The following is a 13,415-nucleotide window of genomic DNA, read 5'->3' as shown; positions in this document are numbered from 1 at the left end:
CAGTCAAAGCTGTGGTTGCATCACGTCATATGTTCGGACATGCCAAACATCAAAGTGAAATGCCGTACTGTTCTTAACCCTGCTACTCTGTTTCCTACTCCTGCAGATGGTGAGCCTCGCGACTGTGTCACTTCCATTAACCACGTTTGCACACCCAGACCTGATCTTTCTCGTCTCTGGCCTGCTAGACACCATTCTGCTCCCAGCCTCAATCTCTGTCATGAAATGTTCTGAAACATTTCATCATTTCTCAATAAAAACACCCACTTACTTGTGGAGTTTACAGTGGTCATGTGCTAAAATATTCAGATACTCAAAAGCCTGAATCACATGCCCGCTTAGCCAACATTTCAAGCACAAACCTCACAGCTTTAATTACGCTTCAGGCATCACTGTTTGACATGACTGTTCCTCCCATCTCTTTTTAAAATCCCATCTCTTTTTAAAATCATTATTGAAATGCATATATAATGATGATCTATAATGATGATCTTATTATTATTATTATTATTATTATTATTATTATTGGTATTATTATTATCAATGTAGTAGTAGGAATAGCAGTAGTGTAAATGTAGTTATTATTATTATTATTATTGTTCTTATTATTACTCTTTTGACACACACGGCCCTCCATACATTCTCGGTGAAATCACCTGACCAGTATTTGGCAGATCACGTGATAAAACAGTCTTCTTGTTGTAACACATGACTTCCCGTCTTCTAAACAGCGTACTCTAGCAGGTAAAAACACCTCATTGTTTCATTTGTGTACTTCATGTTTACAAGTAATTAGTAGTTTTAGGTTAGCTGAGCTGCATGACTGACCTGTCAGCAGTAAATGTACATTACACTCGGAAGAATCCGCTTCTGCTCATGTCGCTTCGCTTGGTAAAAGTAGCCGCAGTGTGGCCGAGCTCACTCAATGTTAGCATGCGGATGTGAAGATGAACTGTAACAGACCTATATTCAACACGGTGTTTTAAATAAGTGACACATTGTACTGTGATTACTCTGATAAAACATCATCTGTGTTTTGTCATGCTGTCAGTGTATCTTCAGACGTCCATGACGCTGCTGGAACATCTGGTGAGTTAACCCGTGTTACGAGCTGTAAACTCTTCTCATTGATTTAGTAAGCTGGTACAATGAGGCTGGTCATACTGGACGACTATAACCTGGCCAGTGAGTGGGCAGCAAAATACATCCGCAACAGAATCATCCAGTTCAAGCCGTCTGCTGACAGATACTTCACTCTGGGTTTACCTACAGGTGAGCTCCATCCACACACTGTGATCACACTGGTTCTGTCACTGCAGGCTGTGTGTTAACATGTCGCCTTTCTTTCAGGGAGTACTCCTTATGGCTGTTACCAGAAGTTAATTGAATACTACAGAAATGGAGATATTTCATTCAAATATGTGAAAACGTTCAACATGGATGAATACGTTGGTGAGTTAAAGGCAGCATCAACCTCAGAATGAAGCACTATAGATTGGTAGGCAGCCTTGAAGTTTTTAAAGAATATTTAAGGAGTTGGCACATGGGAGAATATCCTGTTATATTGGAGGTAAGCCATCACCTCAGTACATGCTGTAGAGATGATGCATAGTAAACAAGTGGTGTACTCACTCTACTGTAACCTGCAGCATGTACTTACACCTAAAAGGCTGTTCAGACCAGGTATTACCATCTGTTCTGAGTGATCCGATCACGAGTGGATCTGAGTCCTGCCGGTTCACACCTGGCACACGTGACGGCTTGTGATCGTAAATAACTGGATCGAATTGGTTTAAAGTTTTTTAAACAAAGAAAGAAATAATTTAACATATAACGAATGCTGAAATTTCAAGAAGGCCCAAATAATTAATAATGTATAATAGGCACCATTTCACAGAGTGTAAAAACAAATGACAGAATTTATTGTTTTTATTTTCTTCTTTTTTTTTTAAGGGAGGCTGGGGCCTCTTCACAAGTGACAAAGAATTAGATTATATTGGTTACTGTTTATTTGTAAAATGTGTCCCGTTTACCGTTAAAATATCCTATCTCCTACTAAATTTAGTATAAAAGTGACAACAGTTGAAACATTGTCCCGCAGCAAACTGAAACTCTTTTACAAGTAAAGAAACAAGTTAACGTATTGCATGTAGTGATCAATTTACAAGAAGGCTTGAATGATTCCAAATTTGTCAAAGATTTTGTTTAACAGCATAAAGTTTCTCCAAACTCAACAACTCACAAATAATTGATTTTGCATGATTTGTAAGGGACACGGGTGCAGCTACCAGTTCGGTGGTTAGATCAGCCTTCACAAACATCTGCTGCTAACATTGGCCGGTTTAGAGAGCCCACGAATGTATTTGTCATTACAGAGACCCACACTGAAGTCAGACAGTGTGTTGTCCATTCTGCCTATTGTTGTGGCTTCTTGTTTCACAGAGGACGTCCGTTTAGTCGACCGTCCGTCAGTGTGGCCCAGGACACGTGACCGTACACACTGGTATAAGAATGTGGTGACATGTGGCCCAGACCACATTTTGAGGTGAGGTGATTGGATCTCAAATTCGTTGTCATTGGATCTTGGTGTACAGGTGTTCACACGTGTATTTAAAAGCGTCCACTTGTGATCGGATCGCTCAGGATGGATGGTAACATCAGGTCTGAAAAGCCTCTAAATTTGTTGCATTCCCCATAAAGTCTTTGTCCAGTTAAACTCATGTACATAGAGACAGTAATAGCAGGACAAGTGCAAGCCCTCAGGTGCAGCACTTGGCTGTGCATTTATTTTAGACCCCTATACACCTCGGATAACAGCAGTCTTACAGCTTTATTTCATGTCAGGTGGGTGAAATGGTCAAGGAATTAGTGTTTATCAGGCCCTTAAGGTAGTACCAATATCATCTGTCTTCACAGCTGGATTCATTGCAAATAGAAAAAGAAAGCCCCTTTTTTTTGTCCAGGTCTACCTCGTGGTCATCCAGAGAGCTATCACTCCTACATGTGGAACAACTTCTTCAAGCACATTGACATTGATCCAGCCAATGCTCACGTCCTGGATGGAAACGCAGAAGACCTGGTGGCAGAGTGTCAGGCTTACGAGCAGAAGATTGCAGAGGCCGGAGGAATTGAGTTGTTTGTAGGAGGTCAGGCACTTGACTTTAAATATTGTATTGTCAACCATTTCTCATCAGTCAGGTAGAGCCTGTTGGAGATGTCGGGGATCATTTCATCTCTTGTGTGCTCAGTCTCTGTTGGTTCCTTCTCATTGTCTCTCTGTATAGGTATTGGTCCTGACGGTCACATAGCATTCAACGAGCCAGGTTCTAGCCTTGTTTCCAGGACCAGAGTGAAAACCCTGGCTAAGGACACCATTGTGGCCAATGCTCGCTTCTTTGGCAACGACCTGTCCAAGGTTCCCACCATGGCTCTGACTGTGGGTGTGGGAACTGTCATGGATGCCAAGGAGGTCAGGTTGAAAACAGTTAATTCATTCCTCCATTGTCCTGCAAAACATACTTAAACAAAACAAACCATGTAAAAATAATCTGTACTCTTGACTATATGCACATTTGTATATACCTTAAAACTGAGTTTCAATGAGATCATCTATTTAAAGAATATACAGTATGTTGCCTCGCCCTTAATCTTTCAGCTCTCCAGGGTAAGCAGTAAAGTATAACACTGTTGTCCTCTGCTCAGGTGATGATTCTGATCACAGGAGCACACAAAGCCTTTGCTCTGTATAAAGCCATAGAGGAGGGAGTGAACCACATGTGGACAGTCTCAGCCTTCCAGCAGCATCCGCGTACCATCTTCGTCTGTGATGAAGACGCCACGCTGGAGCTACGAGTCAAAACGGTCAAATACTTCAAAGGTGCCAACAACACTAGGCCTTCAGTTTAATGACAGGCAGCTTATTAACACAAAAGCACTAGAGTGACACGCAGGCTCAGCCCAGCAGACTCCTATTTGGTGTTTTCTCTTTTCATTTATTACAAGGAGGTTATGTTTTTCACCCATGCCTGTTTGTTTGTGTTGCTTGGTTTGTCAGCAGGATTATACAGAAACTACTGAACAAATCTCCATGAAACTTAAGCCAGATCAAGGAATTTTTTCTCACATTCTTCAACATTTTCGTTAATTTGTAAGGGAATAATGCATGGATTTTTATTGGGGGGGGATCAGGTGGATTTAGGTGGCTGCTATCTAAGTGTGTCTTGTGTCTTGGCGGAGGTACATTTACTTTAACTCACCTTACAGATCAGAATGGACAGAGAAACACATCTTTTATCTCCGATCATTATGTAAAACTGATCTGTGGTGTACTATCCAGTACACTAGAGTCAAAAAAGCAATTCTGAAGGATCTTAAGTTAAACGAAACACTTTCTTATATTTCTATGGCAACATCTTTTGTTGTACAATATTACAAAGAGTACTACCGTTGTCATTTCAGTAATATTCTGCAGTAACTGTGCGTGTGTCTTACATACTTTTTCTTTTGATCCTATTTATTTTCATTGCAGGTTTAATGCACGTTCATAACAAACTGGTGGACCCGGTGCTCAGCATAAAGGACCAGTAACACAGAGAGCACCAAGGAAGCAAAGTTAAGATGTCAACATGGTCAGATCCCTGGATACTACCTGAATGGGCAGCCTTATTACTCTGGTACTGTTGTAAACCTTAGGAACTGTTGTGCCTGTGTCTCCTGTGCATATTGCTCAGTTAAAGACTTAAGCTGCCTTTGGATGATGTAAGCTTCAGATTGTTTACGACTTTAACGAGAGGTAATAAATGATCAGGTGTCTTGAATTTTAGATGTAATTATAAAATGGCTGCTCTCATCAACAGGAGAGTTTGTTTCACACTTAACATTTAAAAAATTGAACCAGTTTACTGTTTTGAACCCGTGCTGGTGGTTGAGGTCGGGGTGTGAAGTGAACCAAGCTTTGGTTTTTCATCAATGATTGGCCAAAGGAACCAAATACATAAAATATGATACTACATAAAATCTATCAAACCAATGAGCACTTAACGCACTTACTTCTCACAAATAAATGTAATGAGAAGTGACCTTTTGTTTTTACACTTATGTAGCACATCCACAGTGCTCTATGGGTAATTTTCAATACTAATGTCACAACATGATTTGAACTAAAGGTCCACTTACTAGCTTCTTTCCGAGTTTTTTACTGTATCGTGGGGTCTTTATCAATGAACCGAGTTTCTCAGTTGACATGACATCCTCTATCCTTAGACCCTCGATTTGAGTGAGGAAAAGCTTGCAGTGTTGAACAAAAACCCTGTACACAGGGGGAAAAGGATGGAAGACACCTCAGGAAGAGCCAGAGACATGCAGTCGATGTTGCATGTCCAGAACAGAACTACAAATTTCATTGGTCTTTGGTCCAACCTCTATATCGTGTCCTATGCATGTTGAGTAATATCAGACAAAATGTAAAGTAGACCTTGATGATATTTTCTACCCCAGTTACTTACAACTCACTGTCAAAGTTTCCTGTCATATAGTATCTGAATTCATGATCTCTTCAACACATCAGTTAGTCAGTATCCTTTTCAGGCTTTTCCTTATGTGCAGTGCAATAGCTTGATTCATTTACACCTGTAGTGTTGGGTTACAACATTCCTACCTTAGTTTGCTTTTATCATAACGTCACTCCTTCTCTTTATCAGGTTGTTACAATGACTTCCGGTCAGTGTTTGTGTACATACAGTATACTGTAGTTTTTAACTCTTTATTTTGTAATGACAATAAAAAAACTTTGCTAAGAATCCTTTGCGTCATATTTATCTTTTATGAGATACATATTCAAAGTTGAAGTAGATAATGATGACAGATGACAGTGTCAGAAACACCATTATGCTTCTATGCTGTGATGCAGTTCCATTGTTCTCCACAGGGGGTCAGTCATTCCTAAGACTTGAAACCAGCAGTGAACCATGTGTACTTATTTTATTTGTTTTTCTTTTTAAAATACATTTTCCACAAAGGTTTGCAAGTGTGCATCAACAAGTAACCTCTGTCAGTAACATATAGTTACTGTCGACTCACAGGTGAATAACTAAAGCAGATAATAAATACTTTTTTTCCCCCATGACTTAATGTTTCAGTCCTATTAATACAACCATACCATTATGTTGAAGATGGTAAATGATACAGAAAAGCAACAGAAAGCATATCCAAGCAACTTTGATTGCTCCTTAGCTCTGACCTACCTCTTCCCCGTGGGCCTGTCTTTAATTTTGACTATATACACAGGATATTTCCCAACAGTGCGTTGCAAAGTAACTAAAAGTAACTAAAAAAAAAAATCGTACCATGGTTCTGACTGTGTTGGGTGCCTCCCTCTAGCACAAACCCGGCATGAACAAACTTCTATTAAAGGGTGATTCCACTGATAAATACGAGTGTACAGTACTTGCCACCTAACCACCAGCATATTTTAAGCCGCAGTTCATGCTGATAGCCACAGCTATCTTTGAGTAACTTAAGTCCACCTGGAATCATCAACAGCATAAACCGATTAGCCACAACATTAAAAGGACGAGCAAGTGAAGTGAATAATATTGATCATTTAGTTACACTGCTAATTCTGCTGGGGAACCTTCGGTCCTGGCATTCACAAATCACCTGCCCCAACAACGTTACAAAACAAAACATGTTTTGATCAATAATTAAAAATGAAAGTCACTCTTGAGGGAATGGAATCAGATGGTGGGTAAAGTGTATTGTGTCTGAGATAGTGGTGTTTGTAGCAGCAAATACAGTACTTGTACATGTAGCAGCACAATTGGTCGACCAATAGCAGAGGATGAGCAGTTGAAAAGTGTGACTGATTCACAGTGTAGTCCAGTTGTTGTTTCAGTGTACTGATTGAGGAGTGTGACAGCAGCAGGCACTAAAGACTGCTTGTCACTGAAAGAGCTGCCCACAGCACTCAGGATGTCCATGTAAGAAGTGGGAGGTGTTGTCCATGATGGCCAGGATTTTACTTTCTCCTCCTCCTCCTCTTTTTTCACTCAGGCTCACTTCTGATGGACCGTGGGCACCTGGGACCATCTACCTGCTGTAAAATGCTGTATGTACATATGCTGCCTCACATATGTGAGGCAGCATATGTACATACAGCATTTTTATGGCTAAGAAGTTACCTTGAAGATAGACATCAATACATAACATTAAATGAAGTTGAATCAGAGTTGTTGAAGGTTTCTTTGTGGGGTTCCACAGGGTTCAGTGCTCCTGAGCTCATGAATTGTTCATACTGTACATAAATGATAGTTGTTAAATGTCTAAAACATTAAACAATGTTTTATTTACTGATGACACTTTATACTGCTCTGGGAAAGTTTGGAATGGCTTCTGAATACAGTGGGAAGGGAAAGAAGTTCAGTTATCACTGAATTTAAGGTTTATGATATTTGGTAATCAGAAAATCAATAATCAATCAGATTATTATGAGCTGACCAGCGCACTATTTATTAACTTAGATGCTTTAAAACCTGGTGATCTAGTTGATTACAAAACTGCACAGATAATGTATAAAGCTCACAATGATGTGCTTGCTAACTGTATTCAGAGGATGTTTGAAATAAGAGTCAGTTTGAACTGACAGGGGAATAGGTTTATGTATAAGAAAACAAGGGTAAGGACAATTATAAAGAAAAGATTGATTTTGTTTTTTTTTCTGTTTTGTTTCTGTAGTGTTTTGTATATGTACTGTATGTACAGGCTATTAAAATATGAGCTGCTTATATGATATGTAAAAAGGGTGACATAAGCTAAAGCTTCAGCCTACACCTTTTCAGTCAAAATATTTTGGGCTGCTGATGTTTTTTTGTTATGTATCTGTGTGTGCACACGTACAATTATGGCTGAAATAAACTGAACTGAAATTCATCTTCATTTTTTTCAGTGAAAAAGTCTAGCCTGTCAGACAGAATAGTATAGTGAAAGCGAGGCTTAAAGGGACCCTATACGCAGGTGGTGTCATTAGATGGGTAATCAATATTTACTTCAGAATGATAAATCAAAGAACAAAATGTATCTATTGCCAGTTTAGGTTGATCACATGCAGGTTCAAGGCAAAGACAGATATTTAAATCTTGAGACAAAATAGTTCCTGTCATCAATGTCTTAAACATCTATTACACTGTGTCTGAAAGTCAAACCCAGTTTTGAAGTCTGTCCAGTAAAACTGCAGAGCCAACAAAGTTGCAATCTCACTTGCAGTGCTGTGGTGGGGACAATTACACAATAAAAAGGGTTTCAGTGAGCATAATGTCACATAACGTTATTATCTAACCAGAACATTTCTTTGGTTGGGTGAACAGCATGCAAGACAGTTGATGTTACAATGCAAGCTTGATTAACATCACACCCATCGTGATTCACTTCCAGGCTTAAATAAATGTGTCCAAGTGGTGTTGACTCCACTCCTGTCATGTCATGCAACACTATAAACGGTGATGTTTGCAAGGAAGTAGTTTGATGCCAAGTTACCTAATGTATTGTTTAATATGCTGTTTTACCTTTTCACACTCATCAGGAAGCAGTGAAATGAAAATGATTTGTCACATTCCCTGCATTGAAATGACTTGCACCCTGGAACACAGCCGTACAGCATTATAAAACAGCATTTAAACTTCCCACCTTGAGCATGACATCAGTGGAAAATGGCCACTGTGTGAGTATGGTCTATAGGAAGTTGTTGCAATTCCCTGACACATCTGTTGCAATTCTATTCACCAGATGGTATCAATGGAACATCACACCAAATTGTATTTTTGGTTTTATTGTACCCTGCTCTATTAAGTTATGGATGTAACAGAAACGAATTATCACCAGTTACATGTCAAAGCTGTTTTAGATGAGATGAAATGAGATGATTCTTATTGGAAACAAAATCCAAAACCGTCACATTGATGGTGTCCTGGGTCTTATCAGTCTTGGCCGTTAGAAACACTTTACTTTACTTGTGAGTATATGTTCAGGAGACACACTGCCACTGTGCTGCCTGGTTGAATCAGGTTCAGGAGTTCAGTGTGGCTCACAGTAGCAGTCTGACACCGTAAACAGTGCTGCATTTGCATTTCAGCACCTCTAAAATTCATGCTGCTGATTAAATATGACATATATAAATACTGACTAATTACTTTATTATGATGCAGTGAGGCCTGATTAAACAGGATGAGATCAACCTTGTCTGTGTTTTAGTTTCTCCTGTGATGGAACAATCAGATCTGTTGCTTTTTAATTGTCTTATTTGAATGTGTGGTAAAGCAAAGGAAATATAAGTATTTTTGAAGATTTCTTGTTTTTCTTACATATTTATATATACACCGATCAGGCGTAACATTATGACCACCTGCCTAATATTGTGAAGGTTCCCCTTGTGCAGCCAAAACAGCTCTGACCTGTCAAGACACAGACTTAAGACCTCTGAGGGTGTCCTGTGGTGTCTGGCACCAGGGCGATTTATAGTGGATCCTCTGGGTCCTGGGCCTCCATGGATCAGACCTGCTCCAGCACGTCTTACAGGTGCTCGATCAGATTGGGATCTGGGGAATTTGGAGGCCTGGTCAACATCGGTATATATATGCATATATATATATGTATATATATGTATATATACATATGTATACCATTTTTTTCTAAACTTGAGTTAGCCCACTATTCTGTGTGAATGTGTGGAGTAGATGGTTTCAGTACAAGGTTCTATTACTGATGACTGACTGCCTGGTCGATTCTGGACATAAAGCAGCCATTTGCTGTAGCAATTATCCAACCCTCAATTTTGGCAATCAACATCTCAATTCTAGTTTCCAACGCATTTGCCCCAGGGAAATCACATAATATGTAGGGTTGGGCAATATAATTAATATATTATCCAACTTGGCTCACTAAAAATAAGTGTCTGCACAATTCTGGCTCATGATGAGGACATCATGCACGCCGTAAAAATTTACACCTAATAGAAAAATGTGTTCACCATCAAAGGCTACATTGACTGTGTGAGCCTGCACGTTGTCGGACACAGCATGAAGCAGGTCTCCTGCAGCTCCCCTGTGGCTTTTCCTGAGACATCACATGGATGTACTGTATGGTCTATTTAAAGGCTGTGTAATCCAGCAGTATGCAGCAGGTCTGTAGATGTGCCTGACACAAAGTTAGCAGTAGTGTTTTTAGTGGCTTTTATGGACAGTAAATTTCAACAAGCATTGGGTTATATAATAAAAAACGACAATGGTACTCAGTAGAGCGCATACCTCCACCGATTCCCTTTTATTCAATCAAGCCTAATCCAATATCAAACTGGCCCTGCATCACTCTAAATTTGGAACCACCCATAGCTGCTTAACAATAATTCAAGATCAATGCATTGTTCTCTGAGGAATTAATAAAAAAATATCCCACAATGTAAAAAGAAATTCAGAAAAAAAATCCTGGATCCATCCCTTTGTCCGGATCCACACCACAAGTTAATGCGGTCTATTCTGGGCTGAGACCCACCGTAATCCTGCTGACATACCAACCAACCAATGGTGGACACTGTTGAAATAATAAATCATGAATGATACTGAAGATACAGCACGTCTTACAGATGCTCGATCAGATTGGGATCTGGGGAATTTGGAGGCCCGGTCAGCACCTCGGGCCCTTTATTGTGTTCCTCGAGCTGTTCCTGAGCAGTGTTTGCTGTGTGTCAGGGCACATTGTCCTGCTGGGGGGCCACTGCCATCGGGTAGTGTTGTTGTGATGCGGGGGTGTACTTGGTCCACAACAGTGTTTGGATGGGTGGTGCGTGTCAAGTGGCATTCACATGAATGCCAGCACCCAAGTTTTCCCAGCAGAACATTGCATTGTGATGAGATGATCAATGTTATTCACATCACGTGTCAGTGGTTTTAATGTTGTGGCTGATTGGTGTATATTGTATTTACATTTATACAACTTATTAAACACTTATATAAAGGTATATAAAGCTGCAAATTACACTTGAAATGCCATTTGACCCAAAACATAGTACAAAACAATCTTTGGCGCAGATGGGGTCTCTGAATTTTGTTTTGATGTCCTTTATAACAATCACCAGCTCACTGATTTTGACTCAGCCACAAGTACGCATAATATCTGTCTTGAAAAAACAATAACTACAGTGTTAGGGTTTCGTATATCCTACTTGTTTTTGAAGAATCTTGTAAAATCTTCTGGGGTTTTTCTTTTGTTTCTTTGCACAACATACAGCAATAACAGGTCATTAATATTCATTTTCCTAAGCTGCCGACACAGCTGGGGCACACAGTCCATGCTTGGCGCTACTGTTTACAGAATGTTATCGTTCATCAGTGTGGACGCTCACATCGTTATCTTTATAGATATTGTTATGGTGATCATACTTGGTGTGGACAGCTCTTAAATCCCCTCAAAAGAAAAGGTAAGAGCTGCTTGCTTGTTTGTGTTCTCACCGTTAGCACCCAGTTTAGGGTTAAGGTAACTTGCCATTTCAGCATGTAGGTTACTAGCTCAGAGCCTGTTGTTGTTTCCTGTAGAGACACGGCTTTTTTAAATCCTAACATGCAGATAGCCGAATGGAAGAAAATGTTGGCTGGAATAGTCGGCAAGGCAGGCTGATGCCAAAAGTCTACATCCGCTGAGTCAGGCTATAGATAGGTAGTGTAGTTGCTTCTCTGAGTTTCATTTCAGAAAGTTGTGTTGTAATAAGCATTGCAAAGGGTCTGTACATTGCTAGACATTTTACTCCTGTTAGTCTGTATTCTTTACCTGCAGTTATACCAGAAACTCTGTGACAAATCTAAATATGAATGGTGGATCGTAGCAACTATTGCAGCCCTGTAGAAGCATCTAATAGTCCTTCAGAAGTTAATTGTTATTGACATGAAACAGTCATAGATGATGACTTGAATAACGAGCCTCAGTTCATTTCCAGGAAACTGTTCACTTGACTGAACCTGGGAAAGTGAATATTAACTCAGCATGTGGACGGGGAGTCTCAGAGGTCTGGCTTGTTGTAGAAATTGATCTGTGGTAGTGGGTGGCTGCAGGTGAAGAGCGACGGTCAGATGGGTTTTATTGGCATGTCAGATACTGTCAGCATCCTCTCTGATCATTTGTGCAGGAGGACACTGCCCCATACCCACTCCAATATCACATGCCAAGAGAAAGTGAAGCAGAAACACCAAAATAAATTTTTATGATGCATGTTTTTGTTTTTACAGCTGCGGGAAATCTTTGTCAAGAGCCACAGGAGTTATATTAAAAATATATATATATATAGTTGTGAACAGCAATAGGTGTCTGGGTTTCAATTGAGAAATGAAGTCATGGGGCTGAAAAAATGAACAACAGTGCTGCTTCTGGTGAGAAAACGTTAAACTTATTAGCAAAATGCTTGAGCTTATTAACTTGGAATGACTTGATATCATTCCCAAGTTTAAAGATTAAAGATTACTTTATGAAATAGTAAACTGGCTGGTTAGATCTATAATGCAACATTTTATACTTACACCTGTCATTAACATCCATCCTGAGTGATCTCACCATAATTGGACAGTTCTAACTCCGTCAGCTCACACCTGGGATTACAATGGAGTGACCACTCGTGATCAGATCTCACTTCCCCGCTCTGTCTGCAAATAAACACATACATTACTGGGACAAACAGACACAATGTTTTTTACACAAAGAAGGAAATGACTTCATGTGTAACATATTATATATTTACAAGAAGGCCCAAATAATAAAGAATTTATTTTTTTAAGGGCGTCTGGCGACTTTCTCCATGGTCAACAGTAAATAGTGAAATCAATTGAAACAGTGTCTAACAGTTAAGGAAATAAACAACTTAATGTATTGCACTTAATACAAAAATTACAAGAAGGCAAAAATGTTTTAAAGCTGTGTAGCAAGGTTTAAGTTTTGCTGGGCTCTGCTCTGCTTTGCACCAGGCGCATCAGTTGGAGCACTGTCCCTATAACATCACGCCCTGCGTTAAAAGTGATGTCCTTGTCGGGCACGCATCAGGACATATTCACTTTTACACTACAAAAGACATCGTCAAAAGCATCCCACACCATCTCGACAACTGGTCTGAGTGATCTGATCACAATGCGTCTTGGTGGTTGCTACACTTGTGTTTAGAGCTACCCACTTTTGTTTGGATCACCTGAGATGCATGTTAGTGTGTGTAAACAGCCTAATAGAGAATCAGGAGGAGATTGGGTTGAATATTTGCTGCAGCTGTACTGTGTGATAAAACAAAAACAGCAAAACAAAACACATGTTTTGGCATCTAATCTTCTTTGTTCATATATATATATATATATATATATATATATATATATATATATATATATATATATATATAT

At 39.6% G+C, this 13,415-nt stretch overlaps 1 protein-coding gene across 2 annotated transcripts; it reads left to right on the top strand.

Annotated features, from left to right (window-relative positions):
* Positions 1 to 698: 698 nt before the first annotated feature.
* LOC141011220 (glucosamine-6-phosphate deaminase 2) lies at positions 699 to 5,798 on the top strand. 2 transcript variants are annotated; one of them, XM_073484480.1, is made up of 7 exons: positions 699 to 744; positions 1,137 to 1,272; positions 1,351 to 1,452; positions 2,964 to 3,146; positions 3,285 to 3,469; positions 3,703 to 3,877; positions 4,529 to 5,798. In XM_073484480.1, exons 2-7 carry the CDS (start codon positions 1,149 to 1,151, stop codon positions 4,585 to 4,587), a joined length of 828 nt encoding a protein of 275 aa, XP_073340581.1. In that variant the 5' UTR covers positions 699 to 744; positions 1,137 to 1,148; the 3' UTR covers positions 4,588 to 5,798. The 2 variants fall into 2 exon arrangements, with proteins under 2 accessions (XP_073340581.1, XP_073340580.1); XM_073484479.1 differs by lacking the exon at positions 699 to 744 and having other exon boundaries at positions 1,052 to 1,272.
* Positions 5,799 to 13,415: the final 7,617 nt, after the last annotated feature.

The sequence above is a fragment of the Pagrus major genome, chromosome 16, assembly GCF_040436345.1.
Source record: "Pagrus major chromosome 16, Pma_NU_1.0".
Lineage (NCBI taxonomy): Eukaryota > Metazoa > Chordata > Actinopteri > Spariformes > Sparidae > Pagrus > Pagrus major.
Note: the sequence above shows the minus strand (reverse complement) of the source record. Positions and strands in the feature narration are given on the sequence as shown.

Bases quoted from the DNA above. Each gene is read 5' to 3' on its own strand.
- LOC141011220 (XM_073484480.1), top strand. From the start codon at position 1,149: ATGAGGCTGGTCATACTGGACGACTATAACCTGGCCAGTGAGTGGGCA. The intron at 1,273-1,350 runs GTGAGCTCCATC...CCTTTCTTTCAG, and splicing joins CACTCTGGGTTTACCTACAG to GGAGTACTCCTTATGGCTGT. The intron at 3,878-4,528 runs GTGCCAACAACA...TTTTCATTGCAG, and splicing joins AACGGTCAAATACTTCAAAG to GTTTAATGCACGTTCATAAC.